Source organism: Lynx canadensis, chromosome D2 (assembly GCF_007474595.2).
Source record: "Lynx canadensis isolate LIC74 chromosome D2, mLynCan4.pri.v2, whole genome shotgun sequence".
Lineage (NCBI taxonomy): Eukaryota > Metazoa > Chordata > Mammalia > Carnivora > Felidae > Lynx > Lynx canadensis.
Window position 1 is genome coordinate 22,850,621 of NC_044313.2, and position 25,888 is coordinate 22,876,508.

General features: G+C 40.8%; 1 protein-coding gene across 4 annotated transcripts in view; it reads left to right on the forward strand.

Annotated features, from left to right (window-relative positions):
* The window catches only part of SORCS1 (sortilin related VPS10 domain containing receptor 1), a 511,562-nt gene that overhangs the window by 335,572 nt on the left and 150,102 nt on the right, over positions 1 to 25,888 (forward strand). For all 4 annotated transcript variants that reach the window (XM_030335173.2, XM_030335178.1, XM_030335175.1 and 1 more), the window contains exon 5: positions 2,622 to 2,695. In XM_030335173.2, the coding sequence (XP_030191033.1) occupies positions 2,622 to 2,695 (74 nt within the window). The remainder of the gene's footprint in view (positions 1 to 2,621; positions 2,696 to 25,888) is intronic.

Sequence of the window (25,888 nt, forward strand, 5' to 3'; positions counted from 1 at the left end):
GAGGGGCCTCTGGATGTTCACAAATAACAAAGCAGCCCGTGAAGACGATAAAAACAAGTATCATGGGACATACCTGACTGGTCCACAGATTCTGAATCCAAGCCTAGAGGGATCAATTTAAAAAGACACTGGGGCGCCTGGGTGGCGCAGTCGGTTAAGCGTCCGACTTCAGCCAGGTCACGATCTCGCGGTCCGTGAGTTCGAGCCCCGCGTCAGGCTCTGGGCTGATGGCTCGGAGCCTGGAGCCTGTTTCCGATTCTGTGTCTCCCTCTCTCTCTGCCCCTCCCCCGTTCATGCTCTGTCTCTCACTGTCCCAAAAATAAATAAACGTTGAAAAAAAAAATTTTAAAAAGACATAGAAAACACACACACACACACACACACACACACACACACACACACACATATGCCAGCACCCAGTGATTCCTCACAGAGATGAATTTTCTGTGGGGGCAGGGGTGGCCCCATATGAACCCTCAGAGTTAATATTTGGTTTTCAGGATATCTGGGAGTCCAGCTTCACACCCAGAGTTGTTATTATTTCAAACCATCCTTCTTCTGTTACAGTTGCATAAATCCTTATATATAAAGATAGATATTAACGTACATTTATATAGAGACAGAGACACAGACAATGGTGTGGACTCTGTTCTCTTTAAACTCATGGAAAGAAGTGTAGCTCTGGGCTTTAAAAAAGATAGAGCAAGGGGAGAAGGAGGAGCAGACCCTCCCATTCCAGGTGCTTGCTGTTGTTCCCCAAGTCTGTGCATTCAGATGCCAAGTGTTCGCAACACGCTGGCAAACAAGTAGCAGGACGTGTGTGCCCTGGCTGCTTGGGTTCTGAATGGAGAGAGAGTGAACTGTCCCATCTGTTGTTATCTCTGTGATGGGAACTGTGTCCCCAGCTCTGCGTGGCACTCTTAAAAGGAATCAAGCATAAAATGTATGCAGGCAACCTTTCCCCAGGCATGATGGGGCAGAGAAAAATAGTAAGACTTGAAAGAAACAGCCATAAATTCTCCTTGACCAGATACCCAAATACTGTGTCATTGGACTCAGTTGAGCCACTTGCTTAGTAATCACATATTTCAGCCTTTTCTTTTTGGCTTTAGAGTCTGTTTTGACCCACTGGACATACTGTCATAGGAAGCTCTTCCAAGGGTCAGTAAATACTCACTTGAGCTGACCTGTTCCTTGGACTTGCCCAGTGCATGTGCAGCCTTGGTGAATCACTCGGTGAGTCATTTGACCCTTCACTGAGTGCTGAAGCTGGAGACAAGACAAGGCTGGGCAATCATGGTATTCAGTAGAGTATGACTCATTATCCATTCACTGTGGGATTGGGCGAATGCAGTGGTGGAAGATTGGGATGTGACTGGGTTACAGACCAGGCACACAGTAGAAAGGAGATGTTTCCAATGATATTTATCACATTGGTAGCCAAATGTCCATGGGACCCAGAATGCCTAGAGCAACAGGAATCTCCAGGCTGCCATGAGGACACTTCTCTAGAGCTGTAAAGATTATTGGAGAGGAGCAGAGGTGTGGAGTGAGCCAGGATAAAGAGCAAGATGTAAAAGAAGAATGACATTTGGAAGGAATGGAATATGTGGAGCATTAGACCCTGTCTCATGAGCAGTGTTTCTTTGTAGTGGCCTCGGGAGAGTACTGAAGCCATGTAGCATGTGGACTTGAACTCTTACCAGCTGTAGAGCCATCTGTAAATTAACTTCATATATCACGGGGATGATGTGTGGATGAAATGAAATAATGCATGGGGAGCCCTTGGATCAAAGTGAAGGTGTAGTCCATGTGGGCTGCTGGAATAGCCTGAAGCTTCTCTGGCTGTTGTGGAAAAGACCAACAACAACACTGGCTCCCCTGGGCTGCAGGTTCAGTTCCGGGCTCCCTGACTTACCATTCAAAGCCTTTTCCCAAGTTGCCCTCAACATTCACATCTATATTTATGTAGATAAGCCAGGCTTATTTGTATACTGTCCCTGCACATCTCACCACTTTGACCACATCACTCCTTTTGCAATGAGTGTTCTGTTTTTGTCAGTGTGAATGCTACCATTCATTCGGACCTCAGCTGAATCCGCACACATCTGTGAAGCATCCCTGATTTCTGAGTCTCCCTCCTTGGCATTCCTCTGTTCCTGGTGGCCTCATGCATTCCTCATGACTTTAGTCAGGTTCAGGTCATACTATCGGCTCTTCGAGAGCCAGGTCTTGATTTTGCACTTCTTCATATTCCACACAATGATCTGCACGTGATATCATTAGGTCACAAGGTACCACTGGCTCTGTCACCGGGTGAAACCAAGTATGAATCCCAGCTCATTCTGATGTTTAGAGGGTATGCGATTTCCAACAAATCACTTCATCTTCCTGCACTTCAGCTTCCTCAGTTGTAAAGGGGGGATATTAATATCTGACTTGCAGAGTGTACATGAGGAGTAGAGATGACACGTGGATCATTTACCCTGCAGGTACTCAACAAATGGTAGGCACTAGTGTTGTTGTCATTGTTATTCTTACTGTTATTGATCCTGTGAACTAATATTTGTATATCCAATGTGCCACGGGTCATAGTGCTGAACAATTTCTCTTCTCAACAGTTATACAGCTCTGCCGAATTTGGGAGAAGATGGCAGCTTATCCAGGAGGGTGTCGTACCAAACAGGTTCTACTGGTAAGTCTCGTTGTTTTTGTAACACATTAAGAGATCACCTAGTAAATGAGCTTTGGAGTCTTTTTCTCACTGAAAGCTCTCACATGAGGTCTGTCCTTTTTAGACATGCCTACATCCCCCTACAGAGCAGGATGTGATGTTGGAATAGTCAGCACCTTAAGGGAAAGTTACAGCCTTGTCACAAACTGCTCAGTAAGCCCCAAATAGATCACTGAGATTAGTGAACAGCATGGGCTTTGTAACTGTTGTTTTATTGTTTTGATGGGACTTGTGAAATAGACACTTTTAACATTTTAATACTGGTTTTTATCACTAAAAGCATTATATGCACATATATTACAAAGTCAAAGGTTTTCAGTGTGGATAAATAGATCTTATTCATCCAAAAGTAGCTTTTCCTCCTATCCCTGGTTTCATGTCTCCTAGATCTCATCATGTGGACACAACCAGCTTTCTTCGGTTCTCATTTCTCCTTCCGTGAATTTTCTATGAGTTACCAAACATATGTATATTCTTAGCTTGGGCTGCTATAACACAATACCACGGACTCGGTAGCTTAAACAGCACATTTCTTTCTCATGGCTCTCGAGGCCAGCAAGTCCAAGATCAAGGTGCTGGCAGATTCCGTTCCTGGTGAAGATCAGGATATTTCAGAGGATATTGCAAGATGTTTCAGAGGATAGTGCAGGATATTGCAGAGGGCTGCCTTCTCGCTTTGTCTGCACACAGGGGAGGGGAAGAGAGGAATAGCAAAAGAAAGAATAAAGCAAGGAAAGTGATATTCTTTCTTTTCTTTACCACCTATGCCCATCCCCCTGATGATACTAGAAGTGGCTTCCCTCCATGGGAATGGGTGGCCCCGATTGAAAAGAAGGGAGGGGTGCCTGGGTGGCTTAGTCAGTTGAGCATCCAACTCTTGACTTTGGCTCAGTCCAAAACCCCAGGGTCCTTGGATCAAGCCTCACAACAGGCTCCATGCTGAGTGTGGAGCCTTCTTGGGATTCATTCATTCATTCATTCTCTCTCTCTCTCTCTTCCTCTTTCCCCTTCTCCCCCACTTGTGCCTTTGATCTTTCTTTCTCTCTCTCTAAAATTAGAAAAAAAACTGGGGGGCACCTGGATGGCTCAGTTGGTTAAGTGTCTGACTTTGGCCTAGGTCATGATCTCCCAATTCATGAGTTCGAGCCCTGCGTGGGGCTCTGTGCTGACAGCTCAGAGCCTGGAGCCTGCCTCAGATCCTGTGTCTCCCTCTCTCTCTCTCTCTGCCCCTCCCCTGCTCATACTTTGTCTCTCTGTGTCTGTCAAAAATAAATAAATGTTAAAAAAAATTAAAAAACTGAAAAATAAAAAACAAAATTAGAAAAAAAATTTTAAAGAAAAAAAAGGGAATAAAGAAGTTCCTTTCGTTTTTTGTTTCCAAGGGCCTACATCCTGGCAAAGCAAGAAGAGTAGGAAGTATTCTAGTGTAATGTTGACTTTACTTATCAGCCACTTTTGAGTTTACAACCTAACCCCTGCTGGAAGATGTGACTACCTTACTTGACCTAATCTGCCCCTAGAAAGGACATTTAGATTGATGTTAGACTTTTGCTGGTACCAACAGTACTATAAGAACTGGCTCAAACAAGAGTTTCAATATTTCATGTCCACATCATTCAGAATCATTGGAACCAGGACCTTCAAGGAGCCAGCAAGCTCCCTGCTTGTTGTGTGTCTCCCATTTACTCCTCCCAAAATCACACTGCCTCTCACCAGCCTTTGGGCTTCCAGGCACCTGATGGCTCCCCACACCCAACCCAGGTCTCTCACTTCTAAGAGCAATGTGTTTTCATCTTTCTCATTTTCAAACCCTGCCCTAAAAACCCTTGTGGGAGTTGAAAGCCCAAGGAAATGCATTAGAGGAGTCTCTTAACATACTTGTGAAACTGCCTGAAAAAGTGAAGGACAAGTCATTTGCAAACAAACTGGCTCGAAGAGAACACCTAGAGAACTATGTATGGAACAACACCTTCTTTGTCCGCCTCATGAAGAGACATTGATAACTAAAGGGACACCTGGGTGGCTCAATCAGTTAAGCATCCGACTTTGGCTCAGGTCATGATCTCACGGTTTGTGGGTTCAAGCCCCATGTGGGTCAGGCTCCGTGCTGACAGCTCAGAGCCTGGAGCCTGCTTCCGATTCTGTGTCTCCCTCTCTCTCTGCCCCTCCCCTGCTCACACTGTGTCGCTCTGTCTCTCAAACATAAACATTAATTTTTTTTTTTCAAAAAAGAGAGACATTGATAACTGAAGAAGGTTTTTATTACACAGGAGCTCTTCACCTCCTTCCCCCTGCTTCTCTTGCTCAGAGGTGGCTTGAGCCTTGCTTTCAGGGTCCACATCGGCCCCTCTCTTCTCCGGGAATCCCCCTCTAGCTGTCACTTAGTCTCCCTTCTCTGGTGGGCGTTTCTTGCTGTCTTACTCATGCTATCCCTTACTCACAAGTATGCAAGGTGTCAACCTTGCACCTCCATCTGTTTTGCCTTATAAATTATGGAAAATCATGAAATCACTTTTTGGAAAGAGGGTCCATTTTTTTTTCTATTTTTTTTTTTCATTCTCTCTTTGACTTGATGTTCCATGTGCATAGCTTGCCAGTGAAGAAGTGTAAGGGACAGATCTTTCCTCAGTCCTGCTTCCAAGTGACTTCACATAGCTGCCTGTGGACCCAGCAAAAGAAAGTAGGAAGTTGCAATTCACAAAGGACTAGATAGACATATGTTCTTACCAATAGAAACAAAGAAAAACAATGACTGAAAAGATGGACAAGAACAAAGAACTAAGATGGGACTATTTCCCATGCATGTGGTACATGGTACACACTATTTTCTAGCTCATGGAAGGTCTTATTCACAAATAGCATTTTGAGGTGAACGGACCAATCATTTCTTTGGCGGGTGCTAATTACAGTCCATTTTTATCTATTCTCTGAATAGAAGTCTTTCATCTGAAAGCCTGATTAGCAAAGCCCTTTTAACCATATGTCGTAATACTATTATCTTTATAAAAATGATTGTGGATGAATCCTGATTAATCTGTTAAGTAAAATAAATAATACCCCTCTTTCTACCTTTGGGAACAGAGAGACACATCTTGTCCATTCAAGCCCCACACAGTGATAAGTATGATTCAGACTTAAGCTATTTAATTGTTATAACAGTTTAATGAAGTAATGAAGTAAGACTTGCATTATCATCATTAACAGATAGGGAACTTGTGGCATGAAGAGATTAACTAATTTAGCCAAGGTCACACAGCCAGAAAGTAGCGGAGCTGGGATTCAAAGGTAGACAGTCTGGCTCCAAAGCCCATGCTCTCCTAAATCAATGGATTCCGTTGCCGCTGCCTCGTGGCCTTTTTTTTCTGGGCTGAGGCTATGAGCCCTGGAAATTCAGCCCATTCAGGCAGATGAGGAGAGAAAACCTTAAGCTCTTTTGGCCATGGTGCCGGCATGAGTATCTCTCCAACTGGGCTTGGCAGATGGCCCCCATGGGTCCTTTAAGCTCTTTGGTTTTTCCAGAGAAGGCATGAGACCTTGTAAATTGCACAGTGCACATGACTGTTGATGAAAATCTCTTGATCTCTGGCCACGTGGTCTGTATATCTGACTGAGCAACTTCCTGAGGCTGGCAGCAAAGGTGTCAGTCAAAGCAATATTTATTAGACTCACTCCTGGAAACCAATTGCTTCAAATGACATAGGAACCATGGGGCTATCTAGGATTGCTCAGCAAGCTTAATTACAAGAGGCCCCCTTTAATCATTTTTGCTTGGAGCCTGACTGCGGGGGTGTGGAAAGGCCTGAGGGCAACTTTTCTAGTGATGAATTATCTAGCGTAAGGGACTCTGGGTAATAACACAGCATTTCCCATAGAGAGAAATGAAGATGAATTCATATCTTTTCCTCATCACCAAGTACACTTGAGAAACATCTCTTCTGGTTGGCAATAGCAGTGCTCTCTCCGAAAGTAGTCGATGGCAATTAGAAAATAATTATGGAACATAAGACCTTATTCTTATGTCATCGCGGCGGTCCTGTTAGTACGACCATAACTAACATGAATATGAACTGTCCTCCACGGAGTTCATATTGTTTTTAAAACAGATTTACAGATTTACACGAATACATAGCAGCTTATAAAACACATCTTAGTACAATATTGCCCTTAAAAGAGTAGGTGTCCTTTTTATTTCCCTAACTGTGATAGCAGTCTTGTTCTTCGCTACATCAGGAATCGATTACCCTGGGAGGCAGGATGACCTGGAGATTAAGGGGCCCAGAGATACTGAGGTAGGAGTTCCAGCTTTACCATTTAGTCTGTAAGGGATCCTGGGGAAGTTACTCCTGGTTGTCTCAGGTTTTTCCTCTCTGAAGTGGAAATAATTAATACCTGCTTCATTAGATGAGATGTTTCTTATGAGCTGGTTACATACCTGGCACCTAAGAATTGTACTAAGTGCCCACTGACTAATCGTAATGATATTCTTAATAGAGGCTGACCTTCAACATCTATTGGTTTTATTCTCCCCCCAGCCCCCACCATGCTGGCTTCATTCTCAGGTTGGTTCTCCCACTTGTGGTAGTGACAGATATTATCAGCTCTACTCTACATTCTAACAGTTTAGAAGCCCTATCAAATGAGCCTACCTCTTTCCTCACATTTCTAGGGATCAGATCTGTGTGATTAAGGCTATACAAGGCAGTACATTACTCACGTAGGTCAGGGAACTGAAACAGGAGATGGGGTTGAGTCCCAGGCAAACTGCATGGTTCAAAGTTAGGGGAGATAGGATTGCTAAAAAGGAGGAAAACAGGATTCTGTTATAAAAGGCAAGAAGAGATTTTTATGAGAGACAAAATAGAGATGGGAGAACTGAGTGTCAGCAAGATAAAGTTCCATAATAGGGATTTGTATACAGTCACTAGAATGATCTGGACGCCTGATAAAAGCATGTCATTTGATCCTTATAACAAGACTGTGAGGTAGGGATTCTTGTCCTCATTTTGATGAAATAGAAAGATGATGTATTTTATCCAACATAATATATATAATACATAATACAGCCAAGGTTTGAAACTTGGTCCGTCTCGGCCCATGGCCTTTGGTTACAGTAGTAAAAATCAGTCCTGTATTTAACACTTATCTCTGACCTGCTTCCTTCAATAATAACAGATTAATAGTTTATTAGGCAGGAGCCAAGGTTTTGCTTTGACATTGAACAAGGACACAGAGTTGGAAGATCACTGGTACCCAAATGCCTTGAATAGAGTGAAGTTCCTGCCAAAAATTCACTAATAGCAGTTGCTGAATGTGGCCTTGTTGGGATCTGATTCAACTTTTGAACAAAGCATTGGAAGGCAGTTTTCATTATAAGCTACTCAGCAATCTATTATCTATGCAAAAGACAAGGCAATCTTAGAGCTGTTTCACTTAATTAAAAATAGGTTCAGGCTTATCTTATTGATTATGTTGTTCTGACATATAGGGGGCTGGCTGGAAGCAGGGACAGCTGAATGGTGATTACATATTTTCTGTGACTAATTCACGCACAGAAAATTAAAAGTTGACTCAACAATGAGCCTTTGTATTCTGGAATGCCAGCCTTGTTTCAGTTATGTCCCTCAGGGGACACATGACAGCTGTACTGTGCAGCACAGAGACACAGGAATACTCACAAGTCTATACTCAGTGCTTTTGAGCATGTATACACATTGTCATTCATTCCCATGTGCCAGTCAATAAGAATGACTCCCCATTCCATGTCTTTGGCAACAAGTCCCATTTATTGAGCACTTACTATGTGCCAAGCCCTATGCTAAGTGCCTTGCACACATTGTTTCAGTCAGTCCTCAAATCAATGATCAGAAATAATTTAGTCATCAAAACTTTTTCAAGATACGTGATAGAAAAATGCAACCTGTTTTAAGGGAAAAAAAAGTTTTTGATTTTTTTTGTTTGTTTTTGTTTTTTTTTTTGTTTGTTTGTTTTTTTAAGAGATATGGGGTCATGGATCTAGAAAGTCTAAAGGTCCAACTGTATTTAGACTCCACTGATTCAGAGGCTCCTTAAGTTGATCAGATCCTGATATTTCAGCTCCACCCTCCTGGATGTTAGTTTCACTCTCAGGCAGGCTTTCTTCCTGGCAATCTCTAGCAGCTAACATTTTCCCAGATTTACTCCAGTGGAAAAGAAAATACCTCCTTGCTTGGCGGTCCCACAGAAGTCCCGGGATTAAATTTCATAGTCCTTGATGAGGTAGCATACTTACATCTAGACCCCGGGGGTAGAATCAATTCCAGGAAACCACATGGACAGAAAGTAAGGAATGATGATACCCCTGAAAGACTCGGTAACTTTTACCAAAGAAAGTGAGGTTAATGAGATACTATCAGCAAGAGGTTTGCATTGCTGGTAAGTGTTTTAATTCCCATTTTTGGATGAGAAATAAATGAGAAGATAAATAAGAAAACAAAATCCCAGAGAGATTAAATAATCCTGACTCGTGTTATGTGTTAATAAATTATGGTGACACAATTTAAACCCAGATCCGACTGGCTAAAAAGGCTGTGTTGTGTAAGCACGCTCTGTTCCCTGGCTGGAACACCAGCTTTCCTTGAAGCTTTTCTGAGGACCCTGCTCCACAAAGCTTTCTTCTCACTCACAGCTGTAAAGTTAGCAGGCATTTCCTTTTGACCTCATACCCTTTGGGCCTGATGTCCAGTAGTTAGAGTCACATTTGTCTATATACCTGGCCTGTTTTTCCCATCCAGAGTTCCCTCATCCAACCTCGGGCATGAGACACAGATGCATAAACTTGGGCTGGTGTTATATGGCTATGTCAGAAAACACTTCAGCGCTTAAAATAATCTTTCTGTGATTCTGACTCATATCACTAACACTCATCCCCAAGTCTTTATTGAATATTGCTGCTGGGCCAATGCGAGGAATTTTTTTTTTTTACCCTTGTTGTTGTTTGGTAGTTTGTTTTTTATACCACCAGGCCACCATGACCTTTCTTCTTCCTCCTTCAGATATGCTGGCCACTCAGCATGGCTTCTCCGAGATTTCTAAGCCATTCTCAACAAAGGGACATAGAGGATGTGGCATGAATTGGCTGTGACTCTTCTCTCTTTCCCCAGATGGGTTTAATGGATTCCTCTGCACTCTTCTCTCCCCATGTCTTGCAAAGTGGAAATGGATTGGGGTCTAATCATATTACAAAAATAAAATAAATAGAATAAAATAAACTAGTAAAGTAAAAAGTAAAACTCTGTCTTATCAAAATAGCTAGAAAATTGGGTGTGCTTTCAAACTCCACACCCGAAAAACAAATAACCCAGTGAAGAAATGGGCAGAAAACATGAATAGACACTTCTCTAAAGAAGACATCCAGATGGCCAACAGGCACATGAAAAGATGTTCAGCATCGCTCCTTATCAGGGAAATACAAATCAAAACCACACTCAGGTATCACCTCACGCCAGTCAGAGTGGCCAAAATGAACAAATCAGGAGACTATAGATGCTGGAGAGGATGTGGAGAAACGGGAACCCTCTTGCACTGTTGGTGGGAATGCAAATTGGTGCAGCCGCTCTGGAAAGCAGTGTGGAGGTTCCTCAGAAAATTAAAAATAGACCTACCCTATGACCCAGCAATAGCACTGCTAGGAATTTACCCAAGGGATACAGGAGTACTGATGCATAGGGGCACTTGTACCCCGATGTTCATAGCAGCACTCTCAACAATAGCCAAATTATGGAAAGAGCCTAAATGTCCATCAACTGATGAATGGATAAAGAAATTGTGGTTTATATACACAATGGAATACTACGTGGCAATGAGAAAAAATGAAATATGGCCTTTTGTAGCAACGTGGATGGAACTGGAGAGTGTGATGCTAAGTGAAATAAGCCATACAGAGAAAGACAGATACCATATGGTTTCACTCTTATGTGGATCCTGAGAAACTCAACAGGAACCCATGGGGGAGGGGAAGGAAACAAACAAACAAAAAAGACGTTAGAGTGGGAGAGAGCCAAAGCATAAGAGACTGTTAAAAACTGAGAACAAACTGAGGGTTGATGGGGGGTGGGAGGGAGGGGAGGGTGGGTGATGGGTATTGAGGAGGGCACCTTTTGGGATGAGCACTGGGTGTTGTATGGAGACCAATTTGTCAATAAATTTCATATACATAAAAAAAAAAAAAAGAAAATTGGGTGTGCTTTATTAGTAAGGGAGTGTGGCTACTTTTTGAAGATACTCTGCCTCATCCTTCACCCAAAGCTCTGAAGTGGGTCTTCGTTTGCCAGGAACTTCTAAATAAACACCATCATTAGCTTTCGATTTTATGTCCAGGTGGAGGTGGAACATCTCACAGTTCAGAATCAGATTTTGATTTTTAGGCGTCTGTATTTCTGTGTATCCTGTAACCCAGCCTTAGCATTTTTGAGCCATATTCCCCTTTTATATGTTGATTTTCCAATCCGCATCACTTCTACCTCCATGAAGTTCCACCTGCCCACTTTCTTTTCTATTCCCATTACTCTGGTTCATTAGGAATGGTGAAAAAGCCCCCCTCTCCTGATAGCATACTAATGCCTAAAGAATCTTGTAGGCATTTCCCTGATCAAGCATTTGCCTTGTTCCTCATTGCTTACAACACAAAATTAAAAAGAGTAAGAACATAACTAGATTCTTGCCAACCTGAGTTTGAATGCACATTTTTCTGACCTCCCCTCCCCATCCTCCCAATTCTGTGTGCTAAATTCCAGAAGGCCAGATAAATAATTCTAAGCACTGATTAGTCTATGGACCAGTTTATCCCTCTTATCTCTCTGGCTTTATAAATATGCCTACCTGGGGGATAAACTGTCCTTATTATCATTATTATTTTTAGCAGTGACTACTTTTTAGCACTTACTATGTGTTAGGACAGTTTTGATCTTTGAATACAAAAATAATGGATGAGGATTTTTGTCATTATTAGGATCACAATGTTGGATCTTTATGGCCTTACACTGATGCCTGCCTTTACTCTCTGAACCTTCTTCGATACGTGCTTCTTGTTTTTCTAGGCAAGAAGAATCTCTTTCTTTGAATTTAAATGTGGTTAATGTGAATTTAAATATGTCACAAATAAAATGCAGTGCATCATAAAATGTGTTGTACTGCAAATCTGTCTATGTGATTGTTGGAAGGAACACAGGCTTGGAGTCAGCACATCAAGCTTCAGATTCCTGCCTTGGTTTTTACTGATTGAGCAATCCTGAGAAACTGCTTCACCTGCCTGAGCTTCAGTTTCCTTCTCCCAAGGCTTATTTTGGGAATTAAAAAGGGCATACGATAATTATTATTAAGTAACTTAGCACTTAGTGGGTTTTGCATATCTGTCTTTTTACTTCCTCATTTCCCTCTCCTGCTAATGGGTAATTTCTTAAGGACCAATACTGTCTTTAACATGTTTCCACCTATTTTATGTAGGGCAATAAATGGAACAGCAGAACTTGGTGTGCATACACGCGTGCGCGCACACACACACACACACACACACACACACAAGGTACTGACTTCATCAAATGCACACATGTATGTATATGCACTGCATGAACCCGCAAATACATCCAGATTGAAACACGTCTTGCATGGACTCCATTTGTTAAGTCAAGGAGCCATAAAAGATGCCTGGGTGGCTCAGTCAGTTAAGCATCCGATTCTTGGTTTTGGCTCAGGTCATGATCTCACAGTTCATGAACTCAAACCCTACGTTGGGCTCTGCACTGTCAGTACAGAACCTGCTTGAGATTCTCTCTCTGCCTCTCCCCCGCTTGTGCCCTCTCTTTCTCTCCCAAAATAAATAAATAAACTTAAAAAAATGAAAAAGCTAGACTTCTAAGCTGTCTGCGTACATATTGAAGGGAGAAGAATTCTAGATCAGTAAAAGGAACGCTTTTCTATGTGGTAGGCTGCTTATTAGCCTAATAGGCTGTCCTGGGGGATAATGAGATCTGTGTAAGCACGGATGAGGTGACCGCACCCTGGACTGCCCTCATGGGGAGTTCTGCCCCAGACTGCCCAAACTGACAGATCCTTGATACACTTCTGAGTGTGGGCTCAGGAGAAGAACCCCAGACCGCCCTTTCTTTGGAGTACTGATTTCATTGTCTCTTCTCTTACACTTTCCCCCTTCCTCCCAGACAATCTTTTCTGGTCCTGAGCCCCCTACCAAACTACCGTCTGAGCTGAATCATGCCTGTGGTTTGAGTCAGGAGCAGGGAGAAGAGGCAGGAAGTCATTCCTGAGATCCCATCCCCAGAGCTACACTGGGGCATTTCTGGTACCTGTGCTGTGAGTGCTAGATAAGAGGATTTTCATTTTTCTTGAGAGGCCTGATGTTTTATCTTTTTTTTTTTTCCTTCTGTTAATGACCTCCACATGAGTGCCATTTTCTAATCCTCTTGCACTTTCCTCCACTTCCTAATCTCCCCGTATGATTAGCAAGTTTCCCTCCACATTAAGTTAAATTCCCCCTGCTGCTGCATGTGAGCCCATCACTTTTCTCATGGTCTTCATTCACTAATGGCCATCACTGATCCCCGTCCTCCTTATCTTGATGATTTCCTGTCTCCATGGGCTGCAGCTCCTCCATCTCTGAGCAGCTGAGACTCCATCACTTCTCCAGATTCCCACTAAGAACTATTATGATAGCAGAGTGCAAGAGCGAGGGGAACATCCTCATTATTATGGCTTCCTAATTTAGAACAATATTAAAAGAAATTGACTTATGCTCTAGTGATCAGACTTCACTTAGTCTTCAAGTTCAAGAGCCTCTGGGTTTATGCTGTGTCTGTGTGTGTGGTTTCTCTTGCTCATTCATGCATATGTCACTTTTGTGTGTTGTCTTCAGTCAATAAGAGGTTGTGTTTAGGGGCGCCTGGGTGGCTCAGTCGGTTAAGCGTCTGACTTCGGCTCGGGTCATGATCTCACAGCTCGTGGGTTCGAGCCCCCGTGTCGGGCTCTGTGCGGACAGCTCAGAGCCTGGAGCCTGCTTTAGATTCTGTGTCTCCCTCTCTCTCTGCCCCTCCCCCACTCATGCTTTGTCTCTCTCTGTCTCTCAAAAATGAATAAACATTTAAAAAAAAAAAGAGATGGTGTTTACGGTTTGCAGTTGAGAGCTCTGGAGTCAGAATGACTTTGCTAGAATCCTGTTCTCAAGAGGTGTGACAATGAGCTGTTTAATTAACCTCTTTAATTAAGCCTTATAGTCTTCATCTATGTATCAGTCATCATTGTAGGGTTGTATATACTTACCAGGATAAAAATGAGAACTCAGGTTAAACTCTAGATACATACAATACATGATGAGTAAATATGAACTATCATCTAAAAGCAGAATAAGGGAGAGTTGGGCGTTAGTTTCTGGAATGTGGCAATCTCATTTTGACATCCAATTTCACAATTTATATTTTCAATGGGATTTTTTTTTAATTTAAATTTTAGCTAACGTATAGTGCAATATTGGTTTCAGGAGTAGAATTCAGTTATTCATCACTTACATACATCACCCAGTGCTCATCACAAGTGCCTTCCTTAATACCCATCACCCATCTAGCCCACCCACCCCTACCTCCCTCCATCAATCCTCTGTTTGTTCTCTATCTTAAGAGTCTCTTATGGCTTGTTTTCCAGTCTCTTATCCCCCTACCTTTCCCATATTTTCATTGGTTTTTGTTTCTTAAATTCCACATATGAGTGAATCCTATGATATGTGTCTTTCTCTGATTGACTTCTTTAGCTTAGCATAATACATTCTAGCTTCATCCATGTCATTGCAAATGGCAAGATTTCATTCTTTGGATGACTGAGTAATATTCCTGTGTGTGTGTGTGTGTGTGTGTGTGTGTGTGTGTGTGTATGTGTGTGTGTGTGTGTGTATACACATACACATCACATCTTCTTTATCCATTCATCAGTTGATGGGCATTTAGGCTGTCTCCATACTTTGGCTATTGTTGATAATGCTTCTATAAACATTGGCATGCATGTACCCCTTTGAATCTATATTTTTTTATCCTTTGGGTAAATACCTAAGACTGCAATTGCTGGATCATAGGGTAGTTCTATTTTTAGCTTTTTGAGGAACCTCCATACTATTCTCCAGAGTGGCTGCGCCAGTGTGCATTCCCATCTACACTGCAAGAGGGTTCCCCTTTCTCCCCGTCCTTGCCAACACCTATTGTTTCTTGTGTTGTTAATTTTAGCCTTCTTACTTGTGTGAGGTGGTATCTCATCTTGGTTTTGGTTTGTATTTCCTTGATGATGAGTTGTGTTGAGCATACCTTCATGTGCCTCTTAGCCATCTGGATGTCTTCTTTGGAAGAGTGTCTATTCATGTCCTCTGTCCATTTCGTCACTGGATTATTTCTTTTTTTGAGTGTTGAGTTTGTAAGTTCTTTATAGATTTTGTATTCTAACCTTTAATCCAATATGTCATTTGCAAATATCTTCTCCCATTCTATAGGCTGCCTTTTAGGTGTGTTTATTGTTTCCTTAGCTATGCAGAAGCTTTTTATTTTGATGAAGTCCTAATCTTTCATGTTTGTTTTTGTTTCTCTTCAGTGATGTATCTAGTAATAAGTTGCTCAGGTTGATGTCAAAGAGGTTGTTGCCTGTGTTCTCCTCTAGGATTTTGATGTTCCCTGTCTCACATTTAGGTCTTTCATCCATTTTGAATTTATTTTTGTGTATGGTGTTGTTCTTCCACTTGTTGCCATCCAGTTTTTCCCATTACCATTTGTTGAAGAAACTGTCTTTTTTCCATTGGATATTCTTTTCTGCTTTGTCAAAGGTGACTTGATTATAGAGTTGTGGGTCCATTTCTAGGTTTTCTCTTCTGTCCCACTGATCTATGTGTCTGTTTTTGTGCCAGCACTATACTGTCTTGATGACTACAGCTTTATAATATAGCTTGAAATCCAGAATTGTGATAGCTCCATTTTGGTTTTTATTTTTCAGGATTGCTTTGGCTATTTGGGGTCTTTTGTGATTCCATACAAATTTTAGGATTTTTTTGTTCTAGCTCTGCAAAAAATGCTGGTGGTAGTTTAGCAAGGATTGCATTAAACGTGTAGATTGTTTTGGGTAGTATAGACATTTTAACAATGTTTGTTCTTGTAATCTGTGAGCATGGAATACTTTTTCATTTCTTTGTGTCCTCTTCAATTTCTTTCATAAGTGTTCTATAGTTTTCAAGTACAGGTCTTTTACCTCTTTAGTTAGGTTTATTCCTAGGCATCTTATTGTTTTGGGTGCAATTGCAAATGGGATCGAATCCTTGATTTCTTTTTCTGCTGCTTCGCTATTGGTGTATAGAAATCCAACAAATTTCTGCACGTTAATTTAATGTCCTGTGACTTTAGTGAATTCATGTATTTTTATGACAATTTTGGTGAAGTCTTTTGGGTTTTCTGTGTAGAGTATCATGTCATCTGCAACTAGTGAAAGTTTGACTTCTTCCTTGCCGATTTGGATGCCTTTTATTTATTTGCTGTCTAACTGCTGAGGCTAAGACTTCCAGGACCATGTTAATAATGGTGACAGTGGACATCTTTTTCTTGTTCCTGATCATAGGGGAAAGGCTCTCAGTTTTTCCTCATTGAGGATGATATTAGCTGTGGGTCTTTCATATATGGCCTTTATGATGTTGAAGTATGTTCCATCTATACCTGCTTTGTTGAGGATGTTTATCAAGAATGCATGCTGTAGGGGCGCCTGGGTGGCGCAGTCGGTTAAGCGTCCGACTTCAGCCAGGTCACGATCTCGCGGTCCGTGAGTTCGAGCCCCGCGTCGGGCTCTGGGCTGATGGCTCAGAGCCTGGAGCCTGTTTCCGGTTCTGTGTCTCCCTCTCTCTCTGCCCCTCCCCCATTCATGCTCTGTCTCTCTCTGTCCCAAAAATAAATAAACGTTGAAAAAAAAAAAATTTAAAAAAAAAAAAAAAAAAAAAAAAAAAAAAAGAATGCATGCTGTATTTTGTCAAATGCTTTTTCTCCCTCCGTTGACAGAATCATAAGGTTCCTATCCTTTATTTTATTAATGTGGGGTATCGCGTTGATTGATTTGTGAATTCAGTGGGAATTTTTAATGCAGACGTGTATTTTACTTTCCTGTTGCCCCAGAATCAGGAACAATGGATAGAAAATCAGTTTAGTGTTTAATTTTATAGCTTCTCAATTACTTAGAAACCCTTGTTACTCGGTTCATTTAATTTATATCAATTGAGTGAGTAATTTTTAGATCTAACTCCTGGCCATGAACTTAGAGGAAACACAGTTCCTGTCCTGGAGGAGTTTGCAGCTGCTGAGTTGGGACTGTAGCATGACCCCCTCTGGGAGTTGAAAACCAGCATCTGGCTTGGGGCCTGAGGGCGCGAGGTTGGCAATCTGGAAGAATAGCTGGACATAGAACTTGGGAAGGGAAGGGCAAGGACAGACCAGACCGTAACTTGCCAGCAATTTTTTGCTGTCTGTTGGCACCTTGAACCAAAACGACCTTCAGAGTGAAATGGCTACTGCTTCCCTGCTGTCTTCTGCATCTCATATGTACTTCCTTTTGGTCAGTTCTAATCTGAAATTATAGAGACTGTGGAAAATATGGTTGTAGATTGGGCAAGTCGATCCAATACAAAATCACCACAGTCTACCCCTTGAGAACTTGGTACCTGGCACATTTGTAAAACCATATATAATCTCCAAGTAAAAACAAAAACATAATTATGCTTCACCTGACAGTGATGTGATTGTCCCCCATATAACATAAAACATGATAAATGCCTCCCCAAAAAGATGAGAAAAAATTGCATATTCCACATTGTTTTCTAGTAATATACCTCTTTTAACTGAGTCATGCTTCTCCTTTTTGTATTCTGTAACCAAAATACCAAGAAGTAAGGTCAGCCACTATTATCTCATGTTAAAACATTGAGAAATGGGAAGAGGAGAAGGAAAAAATAAAAGACACACACAAATATATATTCATATTAAGTTATGATGGAGGGTGTTCCTGGGGAATGGTTTTTAAGGAAAGGGACTTGTCTATTGATAGGCCAAAGATGAGAAGAAATTGACCAAAGAGCTAATGGAGTGAAATGCCTAGAACACTGCCTGGAGCATACCATATCTCATCAACTCTAAAATCCCATTGAATGATGATACCTTTATTTTATGTATTGTCAAAAAAAAAACATGCCAGTTAAACATTATCATTTATTTTTTTAATGTTTATTTATTTCTCAGAGGGGGGTTTATTATTTCTCAGAGCAGAGAGAGTGGGGGACACAGAATCTGAAGTAGGCTCCAGGCTCTGAGCTGTCAGCAGAGTCTGATGTAGGGCTCAAACCCACGAACCACGAGATCATGACCTGAGTGGAAGTCAGACACTTAACTGACTGAGCCACCCAGGTGCCCCTAAACATTATCATTTCAATGATTATAAGATAACAATGAATTTAAGAGATGTTAAATTTTTTTTTTAAAAAAGTGAGCATTTTGGAATTGATAAAGTAGATGCTCAATAAGTATTTATCAAATATGTGAAAATTAAAGAATGAATATGGGGATGAGGCAGCCACAGATACCTACTTTTCAAATCGAAGGTTAGATAATGTTGTCTTAATAGGTAACTAATAAGATGTGGGATGGTAAATCCTAAACAGAATGGTAGAGAAGATCTATGAACTGGCTTGTTTGACATGGTAGGAAAGAAAGGCAGAGCAGACAGAAGATCCTTAAACCAACTCTTTGACCAGGGATTCCGTGTAGATGGCCAGCCCTGATGTGTTTATGAATGTATTCAGAATGTTACTGGGATTCTTCGAGAACTTTGAAGCTATCACATATGACCTCCTATGAATTGAAGGAATCCCTTCTACACAATTCTAGATAAATGGCTAAAAACAGCCTTTTGGATTGAGAATGAACTTTTTCTGTCTGTCAGGATCTCTCTTTCTCTACAGAGAATAACCAGAGGAAATGGACCTGTCCCACTGTTTTTTATCGTTTGGCTCTGGCACTTAAAACATCAACATCTCTAAACAAAGCAATTCCATAATTTAGAGAAAGCTGTCAAGGTTTTCACAGGCATGGCAAGATGTGCCCTGGGGTGGAGGACAGAACCTGCTGCAGCATTTATGAAATTTATGGTAAAGGGTTTTCCATGAGTGCCTGAAGTTTAAGGCAGATAAATACCAGAAGACAAATTCTACCAATAATTGAATTACAAAGCCATTATCATGTGCTGAACAGAGCAATTTTATGACTCTATTGTGACAAGATGAAACTTGTTAGAATATTTATGTGCCTGGGAGAGCTTCTGCATCACTAACCCAGAGAACAAACTAGCTCTTCCAGAATGTGCCTCCTATGGGCAGTTAGCCTTCCTGTATTTGGAAGCCAAGGAAGGCAAGGTGCCTAAGAGAGAGGAACCCAAAGCAGGCATAGTGTACAGGCACATCAGCCGGAGCTTCACATCCACCCTCACACTTCAACAGTTCCTGGGCCAACAGATTTATGTTTTCAGCTGCAGTCAGACTCCTCCCACAGTAATCAGGGCCGCTCTAGAATCAGAAAAAACTCTGGCTGTCCACATGCATTTCTACTTCTAAATAAAGGAAGAGTAAGAACATCTCAGTAATTAGAGCCACTTTTCCAATCATATCATTTTTTTAATAGTATAACTTTATTTTTTGTGATTATTGAAATCTATGAATCATAAATTTACAGTAGTTGGAATGCTACAGTAGTTTACCCACTTTAGGTGATAGAATGACCTGACCCATCCATTCCATGTGACGCCAATGATTTAGAAAGGGCAGATCACTTTCCTATTTATAGTAGTTTTGTTCTAAGTGAGTACATCCTTGGGCCATTTGGGTATAGTTTCCCCCCTAACTTTTTATTTCAAAGTAATTTTGGCATTAAAGAATTGTAAAGATAGAATGGAGAGTTCCCATATCATCTTCAGTCAGCTTCTCTTAAGTTAACATGTTTTATAACCATGGAGCGCTATTTACAACGAAGAAATTAACATTGGTAAAAGGCTGTCAACTTAACTGGAGATTTGATTTGGATTCCCCCAAAATTTTTACATAAAAAAATGTGCTTTTTTCCCAAAATCCCACATGCCACTTATTTGTCGTATCTTTTAGTCTCTTTCAATCTGTGGCAGGTCCTTAGACTTTCCTGGTCTTTGATGACCTAGGCAGTTTTGAAGAGTGCTAGTCAGATTTTTTTAGAATGTACCTGAAATCAGGTTAGTCTGATATTTTCTCATGATTACAGGGTTATAGATTATTTGGAAGAATATCACAGAAATGATGTCCCCTTCTCATGGCATCATATCAAACAATATAGTATATCAATATGTCTTATTACCAGTGATGTTAACCTTGATCACTTAAGGTAGGGTTTGCCAGGTTTTTCCATTGCAGAATTACTGTTTTTCCTGTTCCATACTCTATTTGTTACAAGCGAGTTACTAAATCCAGTGCATTCTCAAGGGAAAGAGAATTAAGCTCCAACTCTTGGCAAGAAGAGTATCAAAAATTTTGTGAACATATGTTAAAAACACCAAAATAATTAATAAATATTTTGGGAAAGATTCTTTGAGGCTATGCATTTTGCCCACTAATTCTAGTATTCCTCAGTGGATCTTGCCTGTAACAGTTATTTCTGTGGTATTCTGATGGTAATTTCCTACTTTGATCATTTCTTATTATCAGTATTAATTAGAATTCCCCTATAAGGAATAATTGTCCCATCTTGATCATTTATCTATTTACACCATTGGTTAGTGGCCAGAAAAGATGATGAATAAGCCCATCTTACTGGGGTTGTTGTTTCTTTAGATATCTCTGTGCCCTTGTTCTGGGCTAGTTGGAACACAATCCCATTAGACACTAATATGCCATTAAAGTGCCACTTGCTAATTAAAGGCAAGATCACTCTGTCTAGTAAAATCATTTTTAAAGGAATATTTTAGGGTCTGACCTGGGATAAAGATCTCAGAAGGAAATGGATTTTCCTAGTGACACAACTCCTTTATTGGCCCTGGAGGAGGGGATTTCCCTCCACGGTTCTGGGCTTCCCCCAGTTTGTTCAGTTGGGCATCTCACAGCATCTTCATCATCAGGAGGGTGACTTGGAGGTACTCATCATCATTAACACACACACACACACACACACACACACACACACACACACACACATTTCTTCCTTTCCCCATCTTCTTTGTCCCCATCAAAGAAAAAGCAAGATTTTCTGCTTCACACCAAACACCCAAACTTCTATAAAAGAGTACTGACCTTTGTTGTTCAATACTGACTTTAATTACCAAAACAAAGGTTCCTGGTTGGTTCAGTCTGTATAGCATGTGACTCATAATCTCAGGATTGTGAGTTTGAGCCCCACATTGGATACAGAGATTACTCAAAAAAAAATTAATTACCAAAAGAAACAATCCAGGTTCCAAACTTAACCTGTTAAAAAATATATGAAAAAGAAAGTACAATAAATGGGTAAACATCCTAAACAATTTAATCCATTTTACAAATGAAAACTTGAGTAAAATCATCTCTGTGGATATGAGGCCCATGAACATGATAGGCAATCTATAAAGAAAAATAAAAGACAAAATGAAAATGTTGAGTCTCACAAATCAGAAATAAAAGCAACAAAACAAACAAGATATACAGTTTATTAAACTATCACAGGGATAGATTTTTTTTAAGAAGATAATACTTAGCCTTGGTGAGGCCTTGGGGAATGGACACTGCGTATGCTGTTCTTAGGAGCAAAATTTATATAAACTTTCCGGAGGACAATTGGACAGTGTAACAGGAGTCTTTTTTTTAATGTTTTTATTTATTTTGACAAAGAGAGAGACAGAGCATGAGCGGGAGAGGGACAGAGAGAGAGGGAGACACAGAATCTGAAGCAGGCTCCAGGCTCTGAGCTGTCAGCACAGAGCCCAACGCGGGGCTCGAACTCACCGCGAGATCATGACCTGAGCTGAAGTCAGACGCTCAACCGACTGAGCCACCCAGGTGCCCCAATGTGTAGCAGGAGTCTTAAACAAATGCTCATTCTCTTTGAGTTAGTGAAATTCCCTCCTTGAATAATTCTGCCTATTAAAAAATCAAGCGTTTAGAAAGACAGACCAATATTTACCTACAAAGATAATCATCACAGTATTATGTATGGACACTACCAATACTCTGTAGTCAGCCTATCAGTTAAGTAAATTACAGAATACTGGTGCAGCTGGCAAAATAGTACGTTCCAATATTATGGTATGTTATGCTATGTTCCAGTATTATGTTATGCAAAAGTTGTTTTTTTTTTTCTAAAAAGGAATGCCTACAGAAGCAGAGAAAAAGTACCCTAAAAGATCAACAACAAAATGTTAAAGTTGGTTGTTTCCAGATGAACGCACTGTGTGAATGTTTTATTTTCCTTTGTATACCTTGGTCCGCTTTCCATTACAAGTGAACGCATATTATTTTTACCATTAGCTTTCTAAAAGCAGTGTTATTTAAATAAATTATACCAATTACAATAATAATAGAGCATTCAAGGATAATTTCCAGCTGGAGGAATTCAGGGTGGGTGCTGGTGGTGGCTGGAGACAAACAACAGGAAGGCTTGGTGACCTGCAGAGAAGCCACTGGACAGAAGCTCTCCTTTCCTGCCCCTTTCTTCCTCCTTATCAAGTCTTCACCCTTCCATCCAGGCCTCTTTTGCTCCTTGCCTGCTCGTCCCCCCTCCTCTTTCATGGCGTCTCCTTTCTGCTCCTCTCCCTTCCCTCTATTTTAACTTCTCCCTGCTTCCTCTCTTTTCTTTCTGTCACACTGAGATGTTTTTGACTCTAACTTTAGAATTTTCACCCAGAGTGGATTATTAATTTAAAAAAATCAAAATGTATGTTTGATGCTTTCCATCATCACATTCGTTTCCTCGGCCAGGCAGTCAATACGAGTTCAAAGGCACATTGGCACTGGCCTTCAAAGTATTTTCACGGGGTATCATCACTGTGTTTGCCCAGTTCCAAATCCCTGGACACCTTGTAATCAGAACTCCAGAAATTCTTTGTAAATAAGCAGAGTACTGGAGAGAGTAGCTGCCTTGTGACACCCCAGGAATGTGTGCCCCTGCTGTGATGAATCTGATTTCTTCCTGTGTGTAACTGGATTCTGTCCTTGCTTCCGTCCATGCTTTACTGACTGGGTTACTTTCCCTTCTCCACCGAGGGACTTGTGAGATATAGCCTTCTGGGGTACTTTTTCTGCAGTGTCAATATCCAGCAGTGTTTTTGTTTCATAACAGGTTCAAAAAATAAAGCAGAGCTATGAGAATGGTTAAACCAGCCTTAGGTAGGGGGCGGGGACCTACTGGTCCAGTGTAGAAACTAACATTATGTTTCTCAGAAGGATCAGAACTTATTGTCATTTTTCAAGTAACTGCAGAGAAGCCACATAGGGGCCCTGATATTTGCGGATCTAAGCTAGACTTAATTTCCAGGCTAGTTTCAGATTCTAGGATATGGAACCCACACAAATATGCCTGGGTCCACACTACCCTAATGCCCATTAAACATGTTTTAGTCCGTTGGGGTTGCTATAACAAAATGCCACAGACTGGATAGCTTATAAACAACAGAAGTTGCTGTCTCACAGTTCTGGGGGCTGGGAGTCTGAGATCAGGATGCCAGTGATATGGGGGTCTGATGAAGGCCCTCTTGAGTGGGTTACAGGTGGTTGGTTACCTCCTTGCTGTGTTCTCATATGGTAGAATGAGCAAGGGGGCCCTCTCTGGTCTCTGTTATATGGGCACATATCACCTACCCAAGGCCTCACATCCTAATACCATCTCCTGGAAGTTAGGCTTCAACATAAATTTGGGGTGAGGGGGACACAAACATTCAAGCCATAGCATCACATAACCCTCGCAGGATGTCACATGGTCTGAAGTTTTCTCATCATCTCTCCTTACCTTTCTGGTGTAAGACACATACATTATCTTTTATGTTAATACTATCTTTGCTGAGATACTAAGGAGTAAAAAGAAAATGAATTGTTTTTCATGAGAAGGACCATTGGAGTAAGTTAAGAACCTGGGTTAGTAGTTTCAATCTTGACACTGTCTGAGTGATGTGGCCTTGGACAAGGTATTTGCTCTCTTGAAGCCTTGGTGTCCTCAATTGTGACATATGGTGTTTGAATTAATTAACCTGTAACAGACTTTTCATCTCAAGACGATCCCTTAATTTATACTGTTGACGAGAGTGATAGCTTCACCTACTCTTTCTTTAACTCTTCGGAACAGTTTTTTTTTTTTTTTTTTTTTAATGAAATCTTGTTGCTAACATTCTTTTTTACAGATGATACATAGAACTGTAGAAAAATTAGAAATCCTAAGTTCCTATCTGATTGTGTCATTTATTAACTCTATGCCCTCAGGCAAGTAAATTGCGTTCAGAGCTGACACTGCCTTTCTCTTATCTCATCATTATTTTTCCTCAGTTTGTGTCATGTGTGAATTTTGTAGACACACAATAGGTATTCTCATCAGAGTTGTTGACAGTTGATGAGCAGGAAGCCAACAAGGGCACAGCCTTGCAAGTCCTGTGTGGTATCGATTCTGCGCTTAACAGATGGACACCAGCCATTGATCAACACCGTATAACAGTGGTGTTTTTGATGTAGTTAAAGCTTCGTATAGTTTGTATATATTTTTCCTACACAACTCTCCAGAAAGGTTGTTATCACCACCTGATAGATATTTATGTTTATTTATACCTTCCCTGCCTTCTGCATTGAAATGGAACATCGTGAAGTGCAATGATTATCCTGTTTAATTTCACTACTAAACCCTTAACACATTAGAACTTACTCTGGCACATGGTCCCATATCCAGTAAATATTTGTTGAATTCATTCATTCATTCATTCATTCATTCATTCATTGAAAAACTTAATTGAGAATCACCTGTCTGCCCCTCCGAGGTTTAAATACTAAGGATAATCCAGGAATCCTTAATCTAGACCAATAGTCTCCATGGTGATTTACTCGCAGCAGCACCCCAGAGATGTAAAAGATGATTCATTCAGATGTAGGGAGAAGATACTGCATTTCCTGGGTATTTTGCTCCTGTTTTACTTTCTATTTTGTGTATATTTTCTAGAGTTAAAGTGTAAGCATCTTAGTGCATTTCCTCATCTTACAGCTAATAAATCATTGTATATTGGCATGTGCTCATTTTTGCTTTCCTTCCTTGGTATGATCAAACAAAAACTGTGAAGTTTGCTATTGTTGGACTTCTCTTCTAGAATATAATTTCTCTGAGCCAAATTGTATCCAGCAACAAAATGCTCAGGTTTTGCTTCCTTTACACTTACTTGTTCTTCTCTCTAAAGTCCTTTGCCCTTAACAGAAATGGAAAGAAAGGGGAAGTGGTGAAGTTCTGTCCTCTCCTTGTCTTCTCTTAATATGGCCCCTCTAGTCTCAAGCTGGACATTCACACCTTCCTCCTCTCACTTAGAATTTAAGACCAACACACACACACGCACACACACACACACACACACACACACACACGCACCCTTGTGTCTTTAGTGGTGCGTCCTGCCACTGCTCTTCCATGGCATTACCTTCCAAGCACTCTTAGTAAGTTGGTGGCAGAAGTGCAAGTGCTCTGGGGTTCGAGAAAATTCCAGGTCTCCTCTGCATGCTAACCTCACTCATTGCTTCTCTCAATCCCTTTGTGACTTGCACACATCGATTATGTTTCCTCATAGACTTTGTTTTCCAGACTGAATAAACATTCTTTCTGTTAATAATAGTACAGGTTTATTGTTATTAATTATAAGAATAATGCATAAATACACATTCCTTGTAAAAAATTAAACTACTGATAGGGACAATGATTTCTTTGACTGTCACCCCCAATTCTAAAACCTCTCTCAGAGATGACTACTGTGATAAATTTTGTCTGTGTATTTCCAGTGTTTTTTTTTTCATTTATTATACATTTCTGTTTCAGGTCAATCAGTAGACAATAGGTAGACAAATGGGGTATTTTCATTTAATAAGTTGCAATAAAGTAGAGA